The sequence below is a fragment of the Abrus precatorius genome, unplaced genomic scaffold, assembly GCF_003935025.1.
Source record: "Abrus precatorius isolate BTA unplaced genomic scaffold, Abrus_2018 Scaffold6, whole genome shotgun sequence".
NCBI lineage: Eukaryota > Viridiplantae > Streptophyta > Magnoliopsida > Fabales > Fabaceae > Abrus > Abrus precatorius.
The window spans coordinates 9,380,974-9,408,626 of NW_020874406.1; the positions used below are offsets into that span (position 1 = coordinate 9,380,974).

The 27,653-nt window shown below is 33.9% G+C and overlaps 1 protein-coding gene and 1 non-coding gene across 2 annotated transcripts; both read left to right on the forward strand.

Annotated features, from left to right (window-relative positions):
- Nucleotides 1–8,428: 8,428 nt before the first annotated feature.
- LOC113870610 lies at nucleotides 8,429–8,535 on the forward strand. The gene has a single exon (XR_003505630.1). It is a non-coding gene; the product is annotated as a small nucleolar RNA R71 (small nucleolar RNA).
- Nucleotides 8,536–22,332: 13,797 nt separating this feature from the next.
- Nucleotides 22,333–24,980, forward strand: LOC113868535 (pectinesterase-like). The gene is made up of 2 exons (XM_027504187.1): nucleotides 22,333–23,296; nucleotides 24,166–24,980. Exons 1-2 carry the CDS (start codon nucleotides 22,333–22,335, stop codon nucleotides 24,861–24,863), a joined length of 1,662 nt encoding a protein of 553 aa, XP_027359988.1. The 3' UTR covers nucleotides 24,864–24,980.
- The last annotated feature ends 2,673 nt before the right edge of the window (nucleotides 24,981–27,653 follow it).

Below are 27,653 nucleotides of genomic sequence, written 5' to 3' on the forward strand. Positions count from 1 at the left end.
TCAACATCGGCGAGAAAGTTAGTCGCTGCTTCAATTCATTAAAACTTTTCTCACATTCCTTAGTCCATACAAAGGGTTGATCACGGTGAGTTAACCGTGTCAATAATGCAATTATCTTCGCAAATCCCTCTATAAATCTCCGGTAGTAACCTGCTAGGTCTACAAAACTATGAATCTCTGTGGTTGTCTTCAGCCTTTCCCACTGCAACACTGCTTTAACTTTGGAAGGATCAACTGCAATTCTCTTAGTTGAAATAACATGGCCAAGGAATTTCACTTCCTATAGCCAAAACTCACACTTAGACAATTTAGCATACAATTGTCTCTCCCTCAAAACACTAAGTACAGTCCTCAAATGCTCTGCATGTTCATCTAACAAACTAGGATAAATCAAGATATCATCAATAAAGACTACCATAAACCGATCCATGAAAGGTCTAAAGATTCGATTCATGTAGTCCATAAACACTGTTGAAGCATTAGTGACTCCAAAAGGCATCACTACATACTTGTAATGACCATATCTAGTGCAGAATGCTGTCTTTGGGATATCTTCATCCTTTACTCGGATGTGATGGTACCCAGACTTCAAATCAATCTTAGAGAATACTTTAGCGCCTCTTAACTGGTCTATCAAATGATCAATACGTGACAACGAGTACTTATTCTTGATTGTCAACTTATTCAGTTTACGATAATAAACACAATCTAGAACTTACGTTCTTCTTTTTCACCAAGAGAACTAGTGCTCCCCAAGGCGATACACTTGGCCTAATCCATTATTTCTGCATTAGATCCTCAATCTGCTCCTTAAGCTCCATTAACTCTTTTGGCGCCATTCTGTAAGGTGCTATAGACATTGGCTCAGCTCCAGAAATCAAATCTATAGCAAACTTCACCTCTCTACATGGAGGTATTCTAGGAATATCCTTTGGGAAGATCTTAGGGAATTCTCATACTACTGGTATTGATTGAAGGCTTTGCTCAATTTCTACATTCATAATGATAAAAAAAATATAACAAGAGACCCCTTCACTCAAAGATGTTTCTACTTGACGGGTAGAAGTCAGCTCAACACAGCCCCACTGCTCAGGAAAAATTAGACACCTCTGTCCACAATCAATCAATACACGATTGGCAGTCAGCTAATCCGTCCCTAGGATTACATCGAGTCCTAACATCGAGATACAAATAAGATTTACCTTATACCTTCATTCCTCAACTACTATGGGACACTTAACACAAACTATCAAAGTCTTGATCGAACTCAGAGTAGGTGTTGATACTACAAATTCACATCCTAGATCACTCACTGATAATCCTAAGTTTCTCACACAAACATCTCTAATCAACTGCTCGGCCGCATCTGGCCCATCGAATCTAGTAAACTGAGGAGGATCATTCTTCCTGAACTCTGACAATCTCTGATATTTAGGAGGAGGTACAATTGAGGCAGTGGCTGCTACTGCCTATGATGTAGCAGTGACTTGATTTGCAGCCTGTTGCTGTTATATCACTTCTAAATTTTACCTCACTGTGGCTGTCATAGCCTCCATGGCATGAGCCATTTGGTTCACGTCAGCAGGAGAATGAGGGTTTACAGTAGACCTTCTTGGTCTAGCCATCTTAATATACAGAATAAAACTAGCCTAGATTACTAATATTTAACACATTCAGCAATACCACAACATAGATATATTCATAGATTCAGCTTACAGTAATATATTTATATTAAGTATATCATAGCAATTTAATCAATTTAGCGCTGAGCATAACATCATATCAGCATTCTCAACATTCACACAGTATAGCAAACACACTTATCTCAACAATCATTTATAACTTAGCTTAATAACCTATTATTCACGCAGCATGACTTGTCTATAGCTCACCCAAGTATCATAAACCAAAATTTCCTACATCTGTCGTGTCTGAGAACTGAGGTGATCAAGCTCGTTCCCTCGTTCCCTCACAACCTGATGATTAGAAATTATGATATATGATTCACAGCTAAGACTCACATGTCTAATATGCATAACTGACGCCTAATAACCTCACCCCGTAAGTTTACCAAGACTATACTCTGATACCACTAAAATGTCACGACCCCTTTTTATAAGGAACCGAAGAATATTATTTCTACATCATTTGCTTATTTAAGAGAGATAAATAATAGAGAATATAAGTATAAAATTCACTTCTCATTCAAAACAAAACAAAGTTCCTTATGACAAATATCTAATAGAACAACATAATATTACATTTAGTTCATAATACTCAAAATACAAAAAATTATACTACATAGCTCCCTCTATATAAGGTCTAAAAATATAAGGAAAAAGGACTTTAATGCAAAATTACTCGACTCCAGCTTCTAATATTTCTCCACTGACCCCTTAGCCTGTGAAGTAGATGCAACACCTGTTACATCTGCTCATGTACCACTGTATGATCATCGCAGTACACACACACACAACAACATAGATAGAAATGCATGGGTGAACTTACAAAAATAAAATAAAATCATATATATAGAGCAAAATATTACTCACAACAATAGTTCCATGCATTCCCAGCCCATCTAATGCAAAGCATGAAAACGATTTCCAACTAGTTTAATAACCTAAGTAATCCAGAAGGAACTAAGCCAGTCTGGGAGCGACCCATTCTGTTATCTGAATCCAGATAACACAACTCAGCATGCTCTATCGTTACACGTCTACCCAACTAAATATGTAACTTGGTTCTATAATGATGCAAGACACATATCTTAGCATGATGTAGCACAGTGAAAATCATTTTAATAGCTCAACTAAAAGAAGTTTATAATCAATCAGTCAAATCTAAGTGTTATTAAATCAGTTATCAGTACTTACAACATAGAAAAATAACTTTCAAGTATTAAATTCTTTATATTTCAGCTTTTATCAAAGAGATCTAACAAAACCAACTCAAGCCTTTCTTTAATAGCATATCAAATCGTTTAAAACATAGTTCATTGGCTAAAGTAAGCTCTTCTTACCTTAAAACGGTGATTACATTATATCTATCGAATATTACTTATTTTAACGCAAGATGCACCGAAGATTTGACTTTAGAATAGAGTCTCTCCTAAGAACACCATGAACTTCTATGAGAAAGAGAAGGAGAAGAGAAACGAACGATGAAACTAACTTCAAACTTAGAGAAACTTACTTCAAATCCTTTAGAACGGATGAAGAATCACATATCTAGAGAGAAATATAAGTTTAGGAAGATTTAGTATGGGAGAAAATGGTGATATATGGCTTTAGAATCTTTGAGAACCTTTGAGAAGTGTGAATAAGTGAAAATTTCATGCAAGGACCCCTATTTATAGAAAATTAATTTTGGCACTGTTTACACCGCATTACTGTTCATGCTGGAGTTACTGTTCACACTGCCACTATTCATGCGTTTTGCACTGTTTACGTGCACTGTTCATTTTTATTTTTTAATTTCAATCTCCGTCTAAATCCATTTCAATACCAAATAATCCTTCAATTAACATTTAACAAGTACAAAATATTATAGATTACTCAATAATAAATTACAGGCCTGACATAATGGTTATTGTCTCCAAGAGATATATTTTATCTCTAATAAATGTATGATGTATCAAGAGAGAAAGATGTGATTTGCCAAATTTCAAATTCAAATTTCTCTTTTCGTAGATTTCTTAAAAGTCTTTAAGTTAAATGCGCTAAAAGAGAAGTAATGTCGTCCATAGTAATAAGCACAACTGTGTATATAATTCAAAATATGAGCGTGTTGGAAGCATAGATATACTTGCCCTATTTTCTATCAATTTATGCTCAAAATATCTTAAACATCAATAAAAAAACTCTTAATATGCTAATATATAATAATGAGTATAATAATCAATATAAAACTCATTCAAATAATGATTAAATATATAAAAATAAATTATAAAAATGTGTTAAAATACATACTTAGAATATACTTGTCAACAATGAGCAGAAAACGATAGTTGAGTCAAAAAATTTTACTTCGTTATCATGCATTCAATGTCAATAATTCATGTTCTTTGTGGTTGTGTCATGATTGAAATTATCGATGCCTTAAACATATTGAACAAGGGTAAAAAGGAGGTAGTTTTAACGCCCCACTTCTTATTTCAAAAAGATACTCACTTATTCAAAATATTCTTTTATCAACCAAGTGTAAGTATAAAACATTTAATTAAAATATTTTGATAATATAATTTTTAAATCTTTTATTTATTTAAAAATTATTATATAACAAGAATTATTAATAATTAATTTAAAATTTATATTTATTCTTTATTTTTAATTAATTAATAATAAAAATTAAATTTACAGTATATCAAATCTATACTTAAATATAATATTTGTAAAATATTTTTTCTAATTTTAATCTTTTAGTATCATAAATTATTTTATTAGAATGAATATTTAACTCTGAAATTAGAAGTTTCTAATTTAAAATTAAAATAAATAATTTTTTCATTCAATTTATTGTTATTACTTTTTCATTTTTTTTCTTTCGTTATTTCCATCGTGTTTTCTGTTTTACTATATTTTTAATTTAAAAAAAAAGAAAAACATAAGCATTAATTTATTAAAATAGAGAATAAAAATGTTAATGATTGACATTTTTAAATATGTTTCTCAACCTTTAAAGTGTTCACAATTAGTCTTTAAATAGTTTATTTTACATAATTTAATTGGTAAATTAGTTAAAAATTAAAATATTAATTTTTAATTAAAAATGTTAATTAAAATTTGAAAGCTATTAAATTAATTTATTCAATAAAATACATTTAATAAAAATAATTATTAAAATAGATGATAAATATAAAATTATATAAACTTTTACATTTATTAGTTTATAATGCAACTGTATTGAATATTATAGTAATTTCTAACAATTTTTATAATAAATCAAATTAGCACATGTTAAAGTAGTTCTGTTTCGTTTAAAAACTCGTAATTATTCCTCCTTTGCTTAATAAATTTTATATCAATGAACAATGATGAATACTCTTATTAGATAATTACTTGACAAAAAAAAACCTTTTTAAAATATCTAAAAAAAAACAATGATAGGTATAAGTTGAATGTTGTTTTAAATATCTGACCCAAACATAATGTCTATAAAAATACAATTTTTATTTTTAAAAGCAGCTCAACCTAGCAGAAACATCTTTGTTATGCAAACACACAAATTGGTGTTCAACAAGAAAAACAACAAAAAGCACGACTTTAAGAGTTCAGAAAATACAAAGAGACTGAGTAAGTGGCGCTAGTTCTGAAACACTACAGGAGGAACATCAGTTGCAGTAAGACAAAACTTCAAGATATGTACACACTCATCTCTAGAAGTCACTTAGAAGGTCAACCTAACATAGGTGACTAGCTTTTAAGCCTTCATTGAATACATACTCAGCAAAGAGCATGAGAACATAAAGTTTATCAAAAGTTGAAGGAATGTCTGCTGCTTGTCATAAGTAACATATTTCGATTAAAAGATTGAAACTCGTTACCTAAATATGTATAAAGGGAACCTATTTTGTACCCATACAATTAAAATGTATTTTTGTTTGTATTGATGTAAACATTGATAAATACGTGTTTGTAACAAATCAATAGGCAGCAACAATCATTATCTATCAATAATATTCTTTTTATTCTATTCCCCATATTTTTTATATCTCTTAAGTTTATGAACTTTAATATAGTTTCCATTCCAAAACAATTGGCTCTATTGGGGAGGTATAGAGTTTACAAAACAACAATAGGGGAGTGAAGTATTACACCAAGATGATTATCTTCCAATCTTGAAGATTTTCCTGACAACCAGACTCCCAATACACAACCTGAACAAAATACCCTTCCAACAAGCTTTGGCAGTAGTAGAAATGAAGTTGACCTAGACACTTTACTCAAGAACATGCAACACTAATCATATAATTGGGAACTACTCCCCCATACTTAAAACAAAACATTATCCTCAATGTTTGAAAGCAATCAAATTAAAAGCATGCAAATAGGGTAATTGAATAAAAAGAAAGAAATTCCCTGCTAATTCTTGGAGTGATGGCTTCGGGTGAGAGAGCATGGCCATGCTGAAATCTTAAGCACGCCCATGCTTATGATGTAAAGCTTTCTCTCATAACTGCGACTGAATGCATGATCGTGTATGGGATGAGCACGGACGTGCTTTCATATCAAAGCTCAAAAGTGTGTGCGAGAACTATCAACTCTGTTCTTACAATCTTTCAATATGCTTATTCTTTATTCTAAAAATAAAATAAAAATAGCAAAATTAAAATAAATAAAAAGAAATAAAATTTAAATAAAATAAAAGACACATATTGCTTCCTGGGAGCGCTTATTTAACGTCACGAGCCTGACGTTCTTGTTAAATCATGGTGAAAAGAAGCTATGAGTTTCAGAGGTGACTCTCTTGATATGCAATTGTCTCCCTAGCAGCTTTGCCTACCCAACACCTATTACATCAGAAAAATTATTCATAAGATAGGGATTAGAATAAAGAGAAGAAAATTTAAGCTTCGAATTAGGAGGCTTATTAATGGATGGTTTAAGCTTTTGTCTTTTCTTCTTCTTATATCGCTTCCTCCTTGGCCTTCTTCTTGTGGTTTCATGCTTCACATAAATTGGAGGAGGAGAAGTCAACATCTACAGTGCTCACAAAGTTACAAGACTCTTGGCTAGAAGAGTACTTGAAAGAATTGAAAACTTGAAATACAACTTCCTCATCGTCTAGCCTCAGTGTGACTTCCCTTCTTGTACGTCTATGATGGCCCTAGCAGTGGCCAAGAACGGTCTCCCTAGTATAATGGGGACATCATCATCTTCCTCCATGTCAAGTACCACAAAGTCAGCAGAAAATATAAACTCCTCAACTTTTACTAGTATGTTCTCCATTATGCCTTTGGGGTATGTGATCGACCTATCTGCCAGCTGAAGTGACATGGAGGTCGGCTTAGGTTTATGCATTCCAAGCTTCCTGAAAATAGAATAAGGCATGAGATTAATACTTGCTCCTAAATCACATAGAGCCTTATCAATATGAGTTTTTCCAATTGTGCAAGGAATAATAAAACTCCTTGGGTCCTTAAGCTTAGGTGGAAGCTTTTTAAGGACTATAGCTGAGCACTCTTGGGTGAACTTCACAGTTTCATGTGCTCTCAACTTTCTTTTATTGGTCAAAATCTCCTTTAAAAATTTATTATATTTGGGCATTTTGGAGATAGCATCAATGAAAGGCATATTGATGTGCACTTTGCCCAATAAGTCTAAGAACTTGTGGAACTCTTCATCATAAGGAGGGTGACCTTGCAGCCGCTGTGGGAAAAATATCTTAGGCTCATAGGGCTTTGGTTGAACAAGAGGCTCTTCTTTCTTTTCTTTTTTAGGCTCCTCGCTTGAAGCACAGTCTTGCTCATAGTGGTGCACAATCGTGCTTTTATCACTGTCATGTGCGTGCTTGTATAAGCACGGGCGTGCTTGTATAAGCACGGTCGTGCTTCAATTTCAACAGGGGTGTGCTCATCAGTAAGCATGGGCGTGCATGTAAAATCATCATAGGCGTGCTTCTCAACAAGCATGGGCATGCATATGCCTCTGTTCTGCGATTTTTGTAATTTCTTTCCACTTCTAAGGGTGATGGCATTGCATTGTTCCCTTGGATTAGGTTTAGGCTGAGATGGCAGTGTTCCCATCACTCTTTGACTCAAAAGGTTCGTAATTTGCTCCATTTATGCACTTATCTTAGAAGAGTTGGCTTGTATTTCAGATTTGACCTCTGTGAACCTCTTATCAGTTCTCTCAATATGTTGATCCAATTTGGATTCAAGCTCTATCATCCTCTTATCAGAGTAATGCACTTATTACATCATTTGTTCTTGAAAGTTAGACTGAGATCTAGGGGCTTCTTTCCTTTCTGGTCTTGCTACCTAACTTTGCATATGAGGAGGGCGATAAACACTTGAATTTTGACTTCCAAAGCCATTCTCCCAAGAATTAGGAGGATTACTCCTCCATCCTGAACTATGATTGCTCATGAAATTTGCCTCCTCTTGCTTGGATTCTGGGCTTGTAGGAGCTCTTACAGGTTGGTCTTGAGCCTTCATTAAAGATTCTAGTTGATTTGCAAGGGCTGCATTTGGTTCATTAGTAGGTTGCTGCTCTCTGCTTGGTAGACTGGGACGGTCTCTTTCCTCTTGATGTTGTAAGAGTCAGCAGTGTGCCACTGAAAGCTAGAAGATGTCATCTCATCTATCAACTTGTATGCATCATCTGGATCTTTTCTTATGAGGGACCCTCCTGTTGCGACATCAATTATAGCCCTGGTAGTGATTGATAGGCCACTGTAAAAAATTTGTATTTGTCTCCACGTCGAAAAATTATGATGAGGACATCTCCTCAAAAGCTCTCCAAATCGCTCCCATGCTTCGAATAAGGATTATGCTTCATATTGTTGGAAGCAACATATCTCCGTCATTAGCTTAGAGGACCTTGATGGGGGAAAGTACTTTCCCAACAATTGTTGAGTGAGATCCTCCCAAGTTCTAATGGAGTTGGCTGGGAGTGAAGAAAACCATGCATTCACCCTTTCAAATACTGAGAAAGGGAAAAGGAGGAGTCAAATAGCATCGTTGAAGACTCCATTGTACTTGATGGTATCCATCAATCGGAGAAACTTTGTCAGATGAAGATTGGGGTCTTCGTTAGGCATGCCTCCAAACTGTATCGAGTTCTGGACCATGGTTATGAGTGTTGGTTTCAATTCAAAATTGTTAGTCTCCACATTAGGTGCCACAATGCTTCCAAGAGTACCTCTAGCAGTGGGTGTCATGTAATCTTAAATTGATCTCCTTCCTTCTGCCATTCTTTGCTCTCTCACTCCTTTTCTTTGTCTACACGTTGTTCTCTCAATCTCTAGATGAAATAAACAAGTTGTAGAGTACTTAGAACGAGTGAGCATACATTAAAAGAAATTGTGAAATAAAAAAAATTAAAATAAAATAAAAACGAAAATTATAAAATATAAAGAAAAATTTAACAATAAACAAAATAAAATAAAGATAAAATATAAATTGCTTAAATCAATTAAATTTGAGATTTTCTTAATATTGAAAAAGTAATCCCTGGCAACGGCACCAAAAACTTGTACGGAGGGCAAGTGTAACCATCGAGAAGTAATAAAAGGTTCTTAAATTAAGTTCCTGAAATATCGTTCCACAAGGATTGATTTTTAATTACTAAGAATTTCTTAATTCAATTGTTTAAGCTTCAAAAATACGAGATTAATTAAAAACAAGAATTTATAAAATCAATTATAAAACTAAGATTAAGGAATACAATGTACGTCGTGGCTAAACTTATCTGAGAGGAATTTAGGGCATATGAGTTTTCTCATTCAATCCTTTATGTTATTTCTCTATTTAACTCTAAATTTGATTTACTTGTGATTACCAATCATTCATACGAATACTATTAATACACAATGGTCATGCAATATTAATATTATTTTTTCTAAATTAACATCCCTAATGGTTATGCAAGACATTAATTTAAGAAAGCTTTAGGAGTCTACGAACTTGTTAATTTAATAACGATTAGAAGAGAAAGATTGGCTTGGTCCACCTAATCCTTTGTCTCGTTTTACCCTATAGATCTATTAATTAACCGAGGTACGGTTGCCTGACGATATAATTAATTAGGATTAAGAAAGAAGCGCAATAGGATAAAATCTAATCACAAAACGGAAATCAAATTTAAATTCAAACATCAAAATTCCATAAATTCATGAACAATAGTTCCTATAACCCTAGCTATGGACTTAGTTACTCATGCTAAAGAAAAGAACTAAAACAATCATAAACAAAGCCATAATAAAAAGAAATAGCAAACTAGAGTATGAAATATGTTCCCAGTCTTCAAGTACCATCGCTTAAACTCCAAGTCTCGCAAAGCATGGGCCAAGGATCCCGTGCAAGAGAGACAAGATCAAATGTATTCTATAGCCAAAGCCAAGATGTAAAAACGGTGTCTTTACGATGCCTGAGATCTTCCCTTTTATAGGATTTGAAAACCATAAAAACTCTTCATAATTGGGCTTCCCGCAGATGAGCACGGTTGTGCAAGGCCTTAACCACGACCGTGCATGGGCTTGAAGCACCCCGTGCTTGTTGAAAGGATCTGGACGTGTTGACTGTTGCGAAGTTCTAATCTTTCATTAATTTGGGCCCAAAATGCACCCAACATCCACTTGCGGCCTCTTTATACCAAACTGCACAATTAATATATAAATTAGTGTAAAACTCAAATAAAATAAATGTCAAATATGAATATATGGGCTGTAAAATAGGGTCTAATTACAGACTTATCAACTCACCTCACGCACTACACACTTTTCTAACATTATTTAAATCACACATCAAGCAGGCATAAAATTATACATTTTCAACATTCCATTTCAATTCACAAACAGGTCCACTCACTACACCATCAACAAATCGACGCACATGTACTCTCACTGCACGTAGGCACGCTCACTGTGGCACTGTGATAATAGATTCTTAATGCCCTCAACCTCAGAGACTTACTCAATTTCACACCATAGATAGTCGCTAGATAGTCCCCGCTCTACGGATACAACGTGTGCGGTATTGGGCCCTCCAAGAAAAGGTGTTAGTCAGAGACTGAGTCAGGAGAAGAGTGTGTGGCCTATGGTACACCCACACTCACTGGTGGTGTCACCACCATCCTCTCTTCCCCAAGGTATTTCTATCGCCCCATCTTCTACACCCCAGTATATCGATGAATCATTCATAGTTTTTTCCAATATTTCAAACACAATCACATTCAATATGCCTTTCACACACATTCATCCACATTCTCAATTATTTCATAGCATTCATTCTTAATCAATGGCATGTTCACACATATCAACTACATTATACTCACACTCACGATTTCCATTACAACCACATTGCAATTTACATCATTTGCAGCCCACACTTTAATTAACAACTACCATATCATGTTTCATAAGAAATTTCCATTAAAACACACATTTTCCTATATTCTATTTCAACCACATTTCATCATCTAACATTATAAATGAAATTTAAACATAAGAGATAGTGTATAGTCCTCCCTTACCTCGGAATGAAGACCCAAACACAAAATCAATGATAGAAGTGCTCCCCACACGGATTTCATTCTAAATGTAGGGAAAACCCCATGAGAAACTAAGGAGAACAGAGAAAGAATGAAAAACGTAAACCCTAGCTCCTTAAACTCACCTCCAAACACTCCAAATGTGATTCTAACCTTCAATCTAACTCACAAAAGGCTTTGGAGGCAATTTAATCAGTGAAATAGGGTTAGAAATTGAGAGAATCAAAAGGGAGACGAAGAGGAAAGAGTGGGAATGCATTTTTTGAACCCTAAACCCTTCAAATATCCTATGAGTCATGATACTCTCATTACAGCGAGACACCTCTTGCTATAGTAAGACCCCTTCTTGCTGCAGCAAAAATCTCAGACAAATCTGCACTCTAGTTTGTGCAAAATCTCGCTAAAGTGAGACCCTCTCGCTACATCGAGACTGCACCCAGAAATGCACCCTCCTTTATTGCCCTCTTGCTACAGCTAGAAGACTCTCGCTGCAGTGAGAACACAACAGATTCATGCCCCATGCCTAGGCCCTTCTCGCTACAGCGAGAATACCCTTGCAACAGACCTTTTGCCTACTTCTCAATTAATTCAAACATATCCAATCTCAATCTAAATCAACATTTCACATTTATACTTACATATTTATCCATATATATTCACACACACATATTCATGTCACCACATAAATCAAAATGCATAATCAATTAGAAATCCACAATTAATAAACAAAATACTATTACAAAATTCAGAGCATTACATTCCAAGGGGTGAAAACAAATTGACAGACGCGTTAGCAACCATAAGAGGAAAGATGAAAGAGGAAGAAAATAGGAATGTAATATAAGTAGAAAAGGTGGAAAGATCATGACTTAAGATGGGAAAAAGAAGTTAATAAGAGCGATTGGAGGATGCTTGTAAAAAGCAACTATAGGAAAAGATCGCCAACAAAAGCATCAATGATTTTTGTCAAATAAAAAAAGAGTCATGTACAAAAAGACGAATGACAATTTGTTAATGAGATGCGTGACGATAGAAGAAGGAGTAAAAGTTGTAGAGACAATACATGGCAGCATATGTGGTTATAAAAGCCTAAGCTTGCATAAAAGAGTCCAAAGATAGGGGATATTTTGGCCATATATGAAAAGGTATTGCGACACTTTACAAGGTAATTGTGAGCCCTGCCAAGAAGAAAGAGAACATATGGAGGCAAACATGGCAAAAAGAGATTGGAGATATCTGATAAAAGAATATTTAGCAGGAGGAGCATTGCCATTAGAAAGAAAGGAGATTCACAAGGTAGTAAAAAGAGCAAAGAGGTACTCCTTACATGATGGGGAACTCTTCAAGAAATCATTTACTGATGAAGACCTTTGATGCATTGAAAATGGAGAGGAAGATAAGGCGATGGGCAACGTGCATAGTGAAGCATGTGGAAGACACCAGGAAGGAAGGGAATTATGGTCTGAATTACTCATGATAGGTTACTTTTGGCCCACGATGAAGAAAGATGCGATGGATTTTGTTAAAAGGTGCAAAGAATGCCAATGACATGAAAACATCATACACACTCCTTCAAGTGAGCTACATTGCCTAAATTCCCTACCCTTTTGCATGTTGGGTATTAGATTTTGTGGAACCAATTAACCCATCTTCTAGGAGAAAAAGATAAATTGTAGTGGCAACAAAATAATTCACTAAATGGGTAGAAGCAATAGCACTCAAAGAAGCAAACTTCGACACTGTGGTGGCTTTTATTCAGGATAATATCATTTGTCACTTTAGGTTGCCCGAACACATAATGTCAGATAATGGCATCCTTTTTGTAAGTAAGGTTTGCACTGTGTTAGAATCTTACAAGCTAAGGCATGACAAATCTACCCCATATTATCCTCAATCCAATGGCTAAGCAGAATCGACAAATAAGATATTGATTAAAATATGTAACACCTTATATTTCTTTTCTCAATATATGATAAATTTTTATAAAAATTTAAATGGTAAAGTAAATTTTCTTTCAAAAACTCTCTAATGACAAAGAAACAATGAAATGATATAAGGTTCATAGAGTAAAATTTCATTAATTCATAAGTACTTTAGAAAAACAAAGATTCTAAAATTTTCATCAGCAACAAAAAAAAAGTAGTTTTACAACTGTTTCAAAAGAATGGTATAGAACTAAAAATATCTATTACATAACTCAAAATAACTAAGTCCTATAGCAGTTCTCATCCATCCATGAACTGTGAGCCTGGTACTATTCGTCCTGGTTTTCTAAAAATGTTGTGTAAGGGTGAGTCTCTACCCCACCACTTATACATAAAACATATTCATCACAAAAGACATCTTATCACGATTAAAGAAAGAAAACATCATGGCATTACATATCACAGTGTCATATAAAGCATGTTCTCATCTCATCACATATTATATTCCACATATTCACAATTTCTTTTTTCTTTTATCTGCCCTTACCGCGCCCTGTGGCCACAGTTATCCGATGTCTCTATCCCGAGGTCTTACACATCCATGTAAATAGTCGTCGGATGGCCCAATGCAATACGGATACAACACATGCAATAGACAACCCCTTAGCAAAGGTAATGGTCAGGAGTCAAGTCAAGAAACGAGTGTGCGGCTATGTGGTCGTACATAATATTTGATGCACAATCCCAAATGTCACTCACCACCCTGCATTTTCCTAAGATATCCCATATCGTCTCTATTTTTTACTCCCCCAGTGTATCTCTGTAACTATTTACATCATATCATTTTTTACCTCATACTCTTTCAAGTATATTCACATGCTCATATATGCCATTTCTCATGTTCACACATATTTTTCATTATATTTTCACATATTTTTCATCATATACATCAAACCATGACATATTCACAATACACATCATTTTTACATGAACCACAATAAATTCAAACATGAAACATCAATCTCTTTGTATATTTCATATCACAAAATCATAAAATCATATCAACCATCCTCAATATACCTTAACATGCATTATTTGAACATAATATCACATTTTCACCATGTATTCATAAAAAAATCACATAAACAACCATTTATTCTCACTATTCACCGATTATTTTTCATAAAACAAGGATTATTCCACATATAATCACATATATGACAAGATCTATGAGAATACAGGTAATAAACATAGCAAAATGATAAAGTAGAGCCCTCTTACATCAAAACAAAGCTTTTACAAAGATTTAATCGAAGATTTAACTCTAGAATGGAGTTTTTCTTGAAATCCTTTAGAACGGACGTAGAATCACATATCTAAAGAGAAATCTAAGTTTATGAGGGTTTAGCATGAGAGAAAATGGTGAGATATAGCCTTAGAACCTTTGAGAACCTTGGATAGGAGTGAAGAAATGAAAATTTCGTATGAAACCCCCTTTTTTATAGAAAATTTTTGAGTTACTGTTCACCGACGAAAACACTGTTCACGTGGAAACACTGTACATGGAATATACGTATATGTGACGTCAGCCATGACATCATGATGATGTCACTAATGATGTCAGCGGTCATTGTACATAGGTGATTTTACTGTTCTTATGCGGTTTTACTGTTTATAGGCACTTTTCATACGGTACTGTTCATATTTTTTTTAAATTCCTTTTAAAAAAATTTTTTAATATAAATTCTATCCAAATCTATTCCAATTATACTTTAATAAATCTCATTTTATTTAAATCAAAGTGCAAGATGTTACAAGATACTTGCAAAAATAGTGATGGATCAACCCAAAGATTAGAGTAATATTTGTCTCTCGCCTTATAGGCATATAGGACTACTAAGTATGGAACAACAAAAGCAACACCATTCTTGCTGGTATATGGCGCTGAAGCAATATTACCAATAAAAGTAATGACACCTTTAGCAAGAATGCACCTAAGGCAAGCAGAGCTAGTAGAAGAAAAGAGGAATCAAGCAGAATGCAAAATTTTAAAACGCCAACGAAGGGTGGGAATGGCATATGATAAGTTGGTGAGGCCAAGAATGTTTGCAGAAGGAGAGTTGGTATCAAAGACAACAAACACAATAATGAGAAATTAGCATGTAACAAAGTGGGCGCCTAAGTAGCAAAGGCTTTTTATTATCTAGGAATCGCATACAAATGGATATTGCAAGTTGATAAATCCTAATAGCCAAAAAGATTGTGGGACCTTTGAATTTTAGGTACGTTAAAAAAATATTATCCATAAAAGATGATGAGGAAGAAGGCTAACTTTATATTCAATAATACTATATGGATTATGTAATGATCTATTTACCTCTCTATCATGACCTTTTGATTATGCAAGAATTTACTTACCATGATCGTTTGATATTGACGAGAGTAAATAAAATAGCATATAAAAAAATTATAATATCAACTTTTACTTATCCGAACCATACGTTCATCATGTATATTTGCACGTTACAATTATGACACACCATCTAACATGGATCACCCCATTATTTATTTTCTTGAACCTTAAAGTCTTATACTTGAACAATAGATATATTTATTAAAAAGAAAAAATTAGTTAAATTATTAACAAAATGTAAAAAATCTCTAAATGATATACTTCTTAAAATAATTTCAAATATTATTATATTTAAACCTTTATTATTAGCGTTCACAATTTCTTATTTTTAATCATGTCCTATATTCATGTTGAATTTTTTATTAGGAAAGATTTTGCATGTAAACGTTCTCTATTTATTAAATTTGACACTAAGTATTAATAATTAAGTTAATTAATATATTAAATATAATATTATTAAATTTAACAATTAATTTAAATATTTTATCAATTAGATTAAATTCATATTATTTCAGAACATAAATAAATATCAAATTTACTTAGGGTAACATTTTTTTAAGATTAAAAAAGAATGATTTTTTTTGGGACCGATGAATACATTGTTTAATTAAAGGATGAAACAATACCATTGATCGAATAAGCTTGAAACATTCACCGATAGTAATTGATTTCAATTAACTTTGTGCAAGACAACCAAGTTACTTAGCAACTCCTAGAAATAATTATGTACATATATGTTTTAGTAAGTTTATAGATTAAGATACTACGGTATCTTTTTAAAAAAAATGCATATATGAACTAGTAATATTGTGCATATTAAACATTGATATAAGAGTTCTCAGATCACTAGTATGTTATAATGTCCCTTTAATTATTCGATCAGTCAACATACATGACATATTTTATTAAAGCCTTCAAAGCATACTAATGCAAAATTGTCACGTCACATCACGTTATAACATCACGCCACATCACGACATACAAACACTTTGCGCTACAATATATCGCAACAAAAGACATTATTATTAGATCAGAAAGAAAAAGGAGTGTCATATTCGGCAAGAAGTCGCTCATATTTGTCCTTCTCAGCTAGAAGATGAGAATACTCGATGATAAGAGTCTCTAATTCAACTTTCAGCTTATCAATGCACGCAGAAAAGAAGCATATCTTCTTACCAAGGACATCACGCTGATGATCACAAACCTTCATAAAAGAAGTAAGGTGCTAGAGCTTTTCAGATGCGAAGGAAGGCAAGAGACAATCAACGAAAGAAGACTTGAGATTATCAAGCCTATTAGAAATTGATACAAATTTCTAGAATAGTCTAGAAAAAATACTAAGAACAATCTAGGAAAAACTAATTGTATCTTCTAATAGGTAGATGCTTCTAGAGAAAGTTCTAGAATATTGTAAATCTTTAAGTTTCTAGATAGCTCTAGTATATTGAACCAAATGGTGGATGATGCCTATAAATAGGCATGCTACCTCATTGTAAATGCAATGAAGAAGAAGTAATCAAAACATCAATTCTCCATCTCTTGAGTCTCTTACTAAAACTTCTTCAACTACCATTTTCAACTATTCCTACTAACATTTCAACTATCTTACTCATCTCACCTACACCAAAAACTATCAAAGCCAAACACCTTTAAACCCAAAGCAACCCAACATCTTTAGCTTCTCTAGGACGAGGGGCCGCAAAGAACCAAACAATTCCAGTTGATAATGGAAGGACATGAACTTTGAAAAGCTTAAAAAAATATTGATAAGCATAATCACGGTACTCTACAGGAAAATAGCTATCAAAAAGAAGGAATCCCTCATGAGAAGAGGCAAAATCAGCAATCATTTTATCATTTTATAGGGAAAGCGAAGTAACCAAACAGAAGCCTGCATGAGAACATCATAAGAAAAAAAAAGAGTAAATGACAAAAGAGAGACGTTGAAAGAAACCTAAAGAAGGCATAAGCAAATCAATGGAAGGGACAAGTACAATTGCCTCCTCATTACCTTCATTAACTTACAAAAAAGAAAAAAAAATGGTATAATAATAATAATAAAAGTGTGAGTAACATAATACATATAAATAGCAAAATTCTATATAAAAAAAGGGAGAGGACAAACTAGCATCCTGCGCAGACAGCAGCTCGAAAAGAGAGGTCCTGTTAGAATTTTCAGAGGGATCTTTTCCAAGAGATACATCCTCTTCTAGATCTTCAATAACAATGGGTGAAGAAGGAGTAATAATGGGAAGTGATCGAGCCTTAAGGCGATCAAAGGATCGATGAGGCAAGGAAACCAAATGCACATTTGAAGGTGATAAAGAGCCACTAGCCCGAGCCTTACAACAATCCAGAGATGATGAAGTAGCTTCTTCTGAGTGCAAAGAGAGGCTAGTAAAATGTCTTTTACGTTTTCTAGAAGAAGGTGAAATAGCTGAAGCATCTACAAAAGAAAGCACAATAAGGATATACTTATATATATACACACAAAATTAGTTACGTACACAATGGACAAAATCTAAGTATAGCTTGTTTTAAGTATGATCCATGAGCAGAAGTTACAAAGTAAGATCCCTATCGACAATTTGAAGAGAAGGAGGGGCGTTGAAGCTAGGGAGAGATTCAAAGTCACTGATGTATTTTTTACAAAAGAAAAATGTTGGAGCCAACCACTAGTAATCTTATCTTTACGCAAATAGGATATATACAGAGAGAGGTCATAAGCTTGGCCCTCAAGGAAAGAAAAAAGTACGACTCGTATAGCGCCACTAATAGCAGATGAAGGAAAATCAACTGATACAGTAGGCTAGTCCCAACCAAATTGACCACAAACTGTTTCAGGACGATAAAAATAAGGCCAAAAGACACTGCCTAAGCAATCTGAAACACTAGATAATATGAATGCTGGGAGAACACGTGGAAATATGCAGAGGTTCCAAAAATCATAAATACCTTCTAAAGTACTAGATGAAGCCATTGCGAGTAGGAATTCTGAATGAATATAAACACGATTTAAACACACCACTTTTTCGTAAGAAGTATAAGGACGAAAAACAAATGCAGATTTTTCATCAATAATAGACATTAAAGGCCGACGAGAACGACTACCCGACCAACACCAGGAACGAGGACAGTACTGCATCCAATTTTTATCCACCAAAGAAACATTACGAATGGAAGTATATAAAAGAAAACGTTCAAAAAGGAACATCTGAAAAAAAACTAAGTCAATAAAAACGTTAATAGGAAATTGCCCATGCGATAAACACATCTGCTCTTAAACCTAATTGAGACGAGCATAAAGACTACCTAAATAAAGGGAAGCCAAAGGTAACCTCACACCTTCCAATAAGAGACATGCAAAAACAAAAACTGAAGGACTACTGATTCTCAGGGAGGACCAAGGAAAACATACCGACTAAGCCAAAAAGAATGAAGGCTACACGCCTGAGAGAAACGGGAACAACAAGACCAAACTCAAATTTACCAACAAAAACATAATTCTCATAAAAATAACAAACCCAAGTAGCAAAGGTATATTTGACAGAGACATGGGAAGACCTCTTCTGAGAACAAGGAAGAAGATTATTTGTTCCCCTAACCTTTGGAACAAGTGCACCTTTGGAATGAGATAGTAATCGCTTTTGAGCATCATGACACTTGGTAAAAAAGACCCATGAATAATGGGCGCTCTTGCTTGTGTGATTGTTAAGCTCCCAAGCCATATCGATAATGTGATCAGGCATGGGTGTGTTGGAAAAATCCATAGTTCCAAAAATCGATAACTTTAAAAGGATATAAACATCTTCAAGGGTTGGAGTAAACTCGCCCCAAGCTGTAACAAATATGTGAGTAGAGGTGTTCCAGTGTTGGAGCAACAATTCGAAATCACTAGAGCGGCGTACAAGTGAAAGACTAGGAGACTACTTGTTAGCATATGCAATTCCCACTTTCTCCACAATGTTGACAAAAGAGGGATCATTTTGCAAAAACATGGTCTACTCAATCTACCCAACCCTTTGTAGTATACGAACGAGAAGCAAAACATATAGGCATCCCAGGGAATTCTTGACAAAGCAACTGCGAGCGTAGCAAGAGAGGACCCACTGTGGCTGAAAGGATCTCTGTTGTTTTATAACAAAGAAGAGCTTGGGATCTGAAACAGGTATCCCTAATGAACCAGCAGAAAAAAAGTTGTCATCAGAAGGAGGAACGCGGTCAAAATCACGTTCTGGAAAAGGGACGTAGAAAACCCAACGTCTCAAGGCCCTGATTGGCTCAGAACGAGGGAGAGAAAGTTGGATGCTTATGCTAAAACTAGTCGAAGTCAAACCAACTGGAAGAATATCAGAATCTAATTATGAAGAAAATGAGTTTTGAGAGCAAGTGGAATCCTAAGAAGGGGATGAAGCCATGGAAAGTACAGAGGGAATATAGAAGAGGATTAATGTTTGCCGCGAGAATACCAAGATAATGTTAGAGATGAAAAAGAACTATGGAAAAAGCAGACGCCATTTAATGGGGCAGTTGGAAAAAGAAAATTGATAAAACGCCCCTAAGAAAACAAAGGTCGAGGAGGTGGTTCTATTTAAAAAAATAATAATAAGAAAACATATGTTTAAACATAATAAAACTCATTTAAATAATAAATTTAAGTCTCATTTTTTGAAAAAGTTGAATTATGATTTAGGGAATAGTTATACAAGGGTGCAATGGAGCAATTTCTTAGTTTAGTAAAATGAAAGGAGATATAGCAAAAATATTAAATCAACTTTTTGGATTAATATTAAGAGACTCACGTTTTATCATGATAGTCTTGATTTTTAATATACATATTATTTAAATAAAATTTTACTCTTATATAGACACATACACAATGAAATAATATTTTTTTAGTACATACACATATAATAATTAGTTGTAATTATGCCCAAGAAATAACCACTTGAAAGCCTAAAAATTAGGCAATCAGCAAGGTACCTAACAGTAATTTCTTGAGCACAAGGGGGCAATTGTTTTAAATATTTGGCCAAACATAATGTCTGCAAAAATACTATTTTTTTTTCAAAAGCAACCCAACCTAGCAGGAACACCGCTGTTATGCAAACACACAAATTAGTATTCAAGTTAACAAGGAAAATGATAAAAAAAAAAAAAACGACTTCAAGAGCTTAGAAAATACAAAGAGACTGAGCAAACGGCTCCAACTCTGAAACACTACAAGAGGAACGTTAATTGCACCAAGACAAAACCTCAAGATATCTTAGACACTCATTTCGGTAAGTCACTTGGAAGCTCAACGTGACATAGACGACCAACTTTTAAGCCTTTACCGAATACATCCTCAACAAAGAGTATGAGAACATATAATTTATTAGAAGCTGAAGGAACGTCTGCTACCTGTCATAAGTAATATGTTTTAATTAAAAGATTAAAACTCGTTATCCAAATATGTATAAAGAGACCATATTTTGTATCCATAGAATTCAAATATATTTTTGTTTGTATTCAAGTAAACAAATTACAAATACGTGTTTGTAACAAATCAATAAGCAGCAACAATCGTTATTTATCAATAATATTTCTTTTCTTTTATTCCTCATCATCGGTATATTTCTTATGTTTACGAACCTTAATATAGTTTTCATTTCAAAACAATGTCAATATAAATAATTTTTAAAATAATTTACATTTAATAGAAGTTAAACTCTAAATTTTAAAATTTTATTTTTACTTTTATTATTTTAACATATTTACTATCTAAAAATTAATGTTTGAAATGAATTTCTAATATATTTCTAAAAGAATAACAAAAATAATATTTTTAATAGAATATTTCATAAATAACTTCAGTTTAGATAGAAAAAAACTACGACATGACCTTAGTTTAAAAAAAACATAAAAAATATTAATCAAAAGATAAATAGTCTCATCACATGACAGATGAAAACTTTACACGAAACTATATTAATATTCAAATCATAAGATAAATATTTGTATCGCAGGTAAATAAATATTTAATATAAAAGCATATTAATATCTCAATAATATAGATAAATAAATATTTTTAAAATTATATTTTTATGAATATTATATCCCAATTTTTTATTTCTAAATTAAATTATTTAATAATAAATTAAAATATAAAAGTTTATAATTTTTCTATATTTTAAATAGATATTTTTTATATCTTGAAATTATAGTTTTAAATGTCATTCAAAAGACGCCAATTGTGCTTTCTAAATGTATGAGCCAAGTTATGGGCTCATTAGTTTTCTGCCCACTTGCATATCTATTTTTAATTTTTCATACTAAACAAATTTTGTACTTACCGTAGCAGCTTTTATAATAAAAAATCAAATAATGTCTTGTGGAATCCAGTAAGAAGAAAGAGAAAGAAATTCCCGACAGAAATGGATATCTCTGTTCGAGGACAATGTGATTATTAAAACTTTAATTTGACTAATTTTTATATTTGGACAAAACCATTCACTAAAAGTCCAAAACTTTGAAAATTGTTTCAATCATCTTCCTGCTAGATTTTTCTTTTATTTTCTTTTTGACATTATCTTATAAGGCCTCTGAATCTCCGTAGTGAAAAAGAATATATATCTCCATCCATGGAAAACAAAAACGAAAACAAACCCACACCGATCCACGTTCGATCTCTATTAGGGTAGGGTGAGAACGAGACACTGATGCTTCACTGGTCTTTATAAGGACAGCGAAAGAAACACAGATCACCGCGAGCAGCCATCAACATTGAGAAGGATCAAGTATGGCTACCCAACAATCTTTGTTAGACGAGCCTACAAAATCCCATTTCAAAACTATATGGTTAATCCTCTCTGTAGCTGCTGTCATAAGCTCATCAGCCCTTATTGCTTCTTATCTCATAACACCCACCTCCTTCTTCAACCACTCCTCACCAAACCATCTCTGTGATCATGCACTTGATACTGCATCCTGCTTGGCACACGTCTCAGAAGTACCTCAAGGTCCTTTCTTGAGTACACCCACAAAAGACCACAAATATAATTTGCTCCATTCCTTCCTAATGAAGTCCAATTCACACATTCAGAACGCTATGGACACAGCCAAAGCCATCAAACAAAGGATCAACAATCCGAGGGAGGAAGCAGCCTTGCTGGACTGCGAGGACCTGATGGAGTTGTCGATGGACAGAGTTTGGGACTCAATGGTGGCTCTAACAAAAGACACCACTGATTCTCAGCAAGATGCACACACTTGGCTTAGCAGTGTCCTCACTAACCATGCAACTTGCTTGGATGGATTAGAGGGCACAGCTAGGGCCCTAATGGAGGCTGAGCTAAAGGACTTGATGTCGAGAGCAAGAACCTCTCTGGCCATGCTTGTTGCTGTTTTGCCAAAGGACCAAAAACTCATTGAAGAGCCACTAAATGGGGACTTTCCTTCATGGGTGACAAGCAAAGATAGGAAGCTTTTGCAGTCTTGGGGTGGGGATATTCAGGCCAATGTTGTGGTGGCTACAGATGGCAGTGGCAAGTTCAAGACTCTGGCAGAGGCCGTGGCTTCCGCACCCGACAACGGTAAGACGAGGTATGTTATTTACGTGAAAAAGGGAACGTACAAAGAGAATGTTGAAATTGGTAAGAAAAAGAAGAATGTGATGGTGGTGGGCGACGGAATGGATTCAACTATAATCACCGGCAATTTGAATTTCATCGACGGAACAAGCACCTTTCGAACTGCCACTGTTGGTACGAATTTTCCCCAACTCATTGTATTTTGATCTTTCCATTTTGGTTTTTGTCTTTTAGCAGATAAATTATTGCACCGCTATCTATTCACAGAGAGTGACACAACAGACATTAAAGGATATAAAAGATATAAAATCTTTATTAAAAACAAAATGTTTTTTATATTTTATATATAATAATATTAGTTCAATTTAGATAAATTTTTGAAAAAAAATATCTTAAAAGAATTAGTATAAAAATGAATAAATAAGTCAAAAAAATTATTTTTTAAATTTGAAAATTTTAAATAAAAATTCTGGAAATTTCTTTAAATAATATTAATTATTTATAACTTATAAAAGAAGTTTTATTTATTTTTTATATTATTTCTTTTCATATAAAACTTTTTATGAGTTTTAAGGTTGTTGTTTTTTTTTAAAAGAACTTTTTAAATTAAAAAAGATCAACTTTAAATATTAATATTAGCTAAATCTATTATTTATCTGTTGACAGCTAGAAAAATTAGACTCAATGTATAAATACAACGTAAAAAGCAGGTAGGCATATTCAACGTTTTCCTTTATGCTTTTTTCTTGGTTGGTCGACTCTTTTATGCTTCTTTTTCTCTGTTGTGGTGAACATGCTTTCCCTATTCGTGGTCTCTTCTTTTTCTTTTTTTTATTTTTTATCAACCTCTCTTCATGGTCGAGTCTATTATTCCATGCTAGCTAGAATGCGGACCAAAACATCAAATCTTTTTGTTTGTCCAAAAATTAATCAAGGCCTGGTCGTTCAAACAAATAAAGACTTCACTGTGGTTGTAATAATATGTAAACCTTAATCGGTTTGGCCTTTTTGGACATTGACTTGATGATGATCTTGCTTTGCAGCCGCTGTTGGAGATGGGTTCATAGCCCAGGACATTTGGTTCCAAAACACAGCAGGGCCAGAGAAGCACCAGGCAGTGGCTCTCCGGGTGGGCGCGGACCAGTCCGTCATAAACCGTTGCCGCATAGACGCCTATCAAGACACTCTTTATGCCCACTCGAACAGGCAATTCTACCGTGATTCCTTCATCACCGGCACCATTGACTTCATCTTTGGAAACGCAGCTGTTGTGTTACAAAAGTGCAAGCTGGTGGCCCGAAAGCCCATGGCTAATCAGAAGAACATGGTGACGGCCCAAGGAAGAGAAGATCCAAACCAGAACACAGGAACTTCAATTCAGCAATGTGATGTAATACCCAGCACCGATCTTAAGCCTGTGATGGGCTCCATTAAAACTTTCCTGGGCCGTCCATGGAAGAATTTCTCCAGAACCGTTGTGATGCAATCGTTGCTGAGCAATCATATTGACCCTGCTGGATGGGCCGAATGGGATGACAAGAGTAAGGACTTCTTGCAAACGTTGTATTATGGAGAGTATATGAACAGCGGGCCAGGTGCTGGTACCGCCAAGAGAGTGAATTGGCCTGGTTACCATATCATCACAAGTGCAGCGGAAGCCTCGAAGTTCACTGTAAAACAGTTCATCCAAGGTGATGTATGGTTGAAGAACACTGGGGTCAACTACATTGAGGGCCTGTAGAAGTGGATTTTATAGAGCAAGCGTGAGCTTGGATCTGATGTAGTTGGTTTTGCAGCAAATAAAATAGAAAGTATTTGCTATATGGCAGAGTGACGTTTGCAAGTTTTCCTTCATAGGAAGTTTCGATAGCCGTCTGGGTGCCATGTAATGCATAATATATATGAAATAAACGTGTCTTTAAGTTAACCCATGTTCTTCTTTGTTTTCCTTTATATGTTATATTTTGCGAGTTAATTTGATGCACCTTGCCCATTATTTGTCCATGTTAATTAAATACTTCCTCCGACGATGATACCATTTAGCACTATGTTATTGTTCTTTGTTATGGTGAGTATTAAAAGCTGTATAAAACCTTAGTGCCTCTAAAATTACTATTGTAAATATGATGTTAATAGAATATAAACATTATTTTAATTTATTTTTTAAAAAGAGGGACTAAAACCCAAACAAAAGTAATTAAACCTAGATGTCCAAGAGTCACAGGCATTAAGATTAAGAAAGAGATATAGAGAAGAGAACATCAAAGTACTCTAAGAGAATACAATCATCAATACTAAGTTTGACAAGCTAATTACCACAATAATTGACTTCTCTACAAATGTGATTAAATCTAGTAAACCTAATTTGTTTTAAAAGTCCTTTAATGCTATTCAACAAGGAAGCAAATGAATCTCAACTTCGTTGAATATTCATAACTAGGGATAGAGCTTCTAAGGAATCTCTTTCAATCTAAAAAGATAACAAGGATTGGTTAAGCCTTGAAAATTAGCAATGAATCTACCCTTATCATCCCTAATGCGGCCTCCAAATCCAGTAGTTTTATGATGAGAGGGAACTGATGCATTCACATTGAGCTTGAAGTGATCAAAGTTGAGAGGTCCACCTAATACAAGCCAGCTGATTAATCAAACTAGAAATAGGATTATTATTAATTTTGAACACACAGGTATAATAATTCAAGTCATTATTTTTTGCACCAAAGAAGCAGGCAAAACAAAAGTTTGCTGGAAAATGAATTTATTCCTTTCCAACTACAAATATCAGATAACATAACCAAATAATTTATTTCAATTAGGGAAAACATTATGTTAATGATTAGAAATATTTCTATTAACCCAATTATTCAGACTACTGCTAAAAAAATAACCTAATGTTCAGGAAGGAAAAAATGATCCCAAACTTGTTTTACATAAAAGCAATCACGAAGGACATAAATAATAGACTCAAAGTCCTCACCACTCCTAGGGCAGGAGGGGGAAGTGTCACTACTCTTTTTTATAAGGAACTGAGAACATTATTTTTTACACCACTTACTTATTCAAGATAGATAAATAAATGAGAATATAAGTATCATGATCATCGCAGATTACATGCACACAACAATAGAGACAGAAATGCAAATGTGAGCTTACAAAAGAAAATTCATATATTTATATATAAAGCAAAATATTACTCACAGCAACAGCTGATAAGTCTGTAATTAGACCCTCTTTTACAGCCCATATATTCATATTTGACCTTTATTTTATTTAGGTTTTACACTAATTTATATATTAATTGTGCAGTTTGATATAAAGAGGCCGCAAGTGGATTTTGGGTGCATTCTGGGCCCAAATTGAAGGAAGATTAGAGCTTCGCAGTAGTCATCACGCCCAGACTCATTCAATAAGCATGAGGGTGCTTCGAGCCCATGCACGGTCGTGCTTAAGACCTTGCACTGCCGTGCTCATCTGCGGGAAGCCCAATTATGAAAAGTTTTTAAGGTTTTCAAATCTTATAACAGGGAAGATCTCAAGCATCATAAGAGGACCGCTTTTACATCTTGGCTTTGGCTCTAGAATACATCTGATCTTGTCTCTCTTGTACGGGATCCTTGGCACATGTTTGACGAGACTTGAAGCTTCAAGCGATCGTACTTGAAAACCAGGAACACATCTCATACTCTAGTTTGACATTTCTTTTTATTATGGCTTTGTTTATGATTGTTTTAGTTCTTTTCTTTAGCATGAGTAACTAAGTCCATAGTTAGGGCTATGAGAACTATTGTTCATGAATTTATGGAGTTTTGACGTTTAAATCTAAATTTGATTTCTGTTTTGTGATTAGATTTTATCCTATTGTACTTCTCTCTTAATCCTAATTAATTATATTGTCAGGCGTCGTACCTTGGTTAATTAATAGATCTATAGGGTAAAACGAGACAAAGGATTAGGTAGACCAAACCAATCTTTCTCTTCTAATCGTTATTAAATTAACAAGTTCATAGGTTCCTTAAGCTTTCTTAAATTGATGTCTTGCATGATCATTAGGGATGCTAATTTAGATAAAAGAATATTAATATTGCATGACCATTGGGTATTAATAGTATTCGTATGAATGATTGGTAATCACAAGGAAATTGGATTTAGAGTTAAACAGAAATATAACATAAAGGATTGAATGAAAAAATTCATATGCCCTAGGTTCCACTCCGATAAGTTTAACCAAGACGTGCATTGTATTCCTTGCTCTTAGTTTTATAATTAATTTTATAAATTCTTATTTTTAATTAATCTCGTACTTTTGAAGCTTAAACAATTGCATTAAGAAATTCTTATTAATTGAAAAATAATCCTTGTGGGACGATATTTCAGGAACTTATTTTAAGAACTCTTTATTACTTCTCGATGGGTACACTTGCCCTCCGAACAAGTTTTTGGCGCTGTTGCCGGGGATTGCTTTTTCAATATTAAGAAAATCTCAAATTTAATTGATTTAAGCAATTTATGTTTTATTTTATTTTGTTTTGTT

Bases quoted from the DNA above. Each gene is read 5' to 3' on its own strand.
- LOC113868535 (XM_027504187.1), top strand. From the start codon at position 22,333: ATGGCTACCCAACAATCTTTGTTAGACGAGCCTACAAAATCCCATTTC. The intron at 23,297-24,165 runs GTACGAATTTTC...CTTGCTTTGCAG, and splicing joins CTTTCGAACTGCCACTGTTG to CCGCTGTTGGAGATGGGTTC.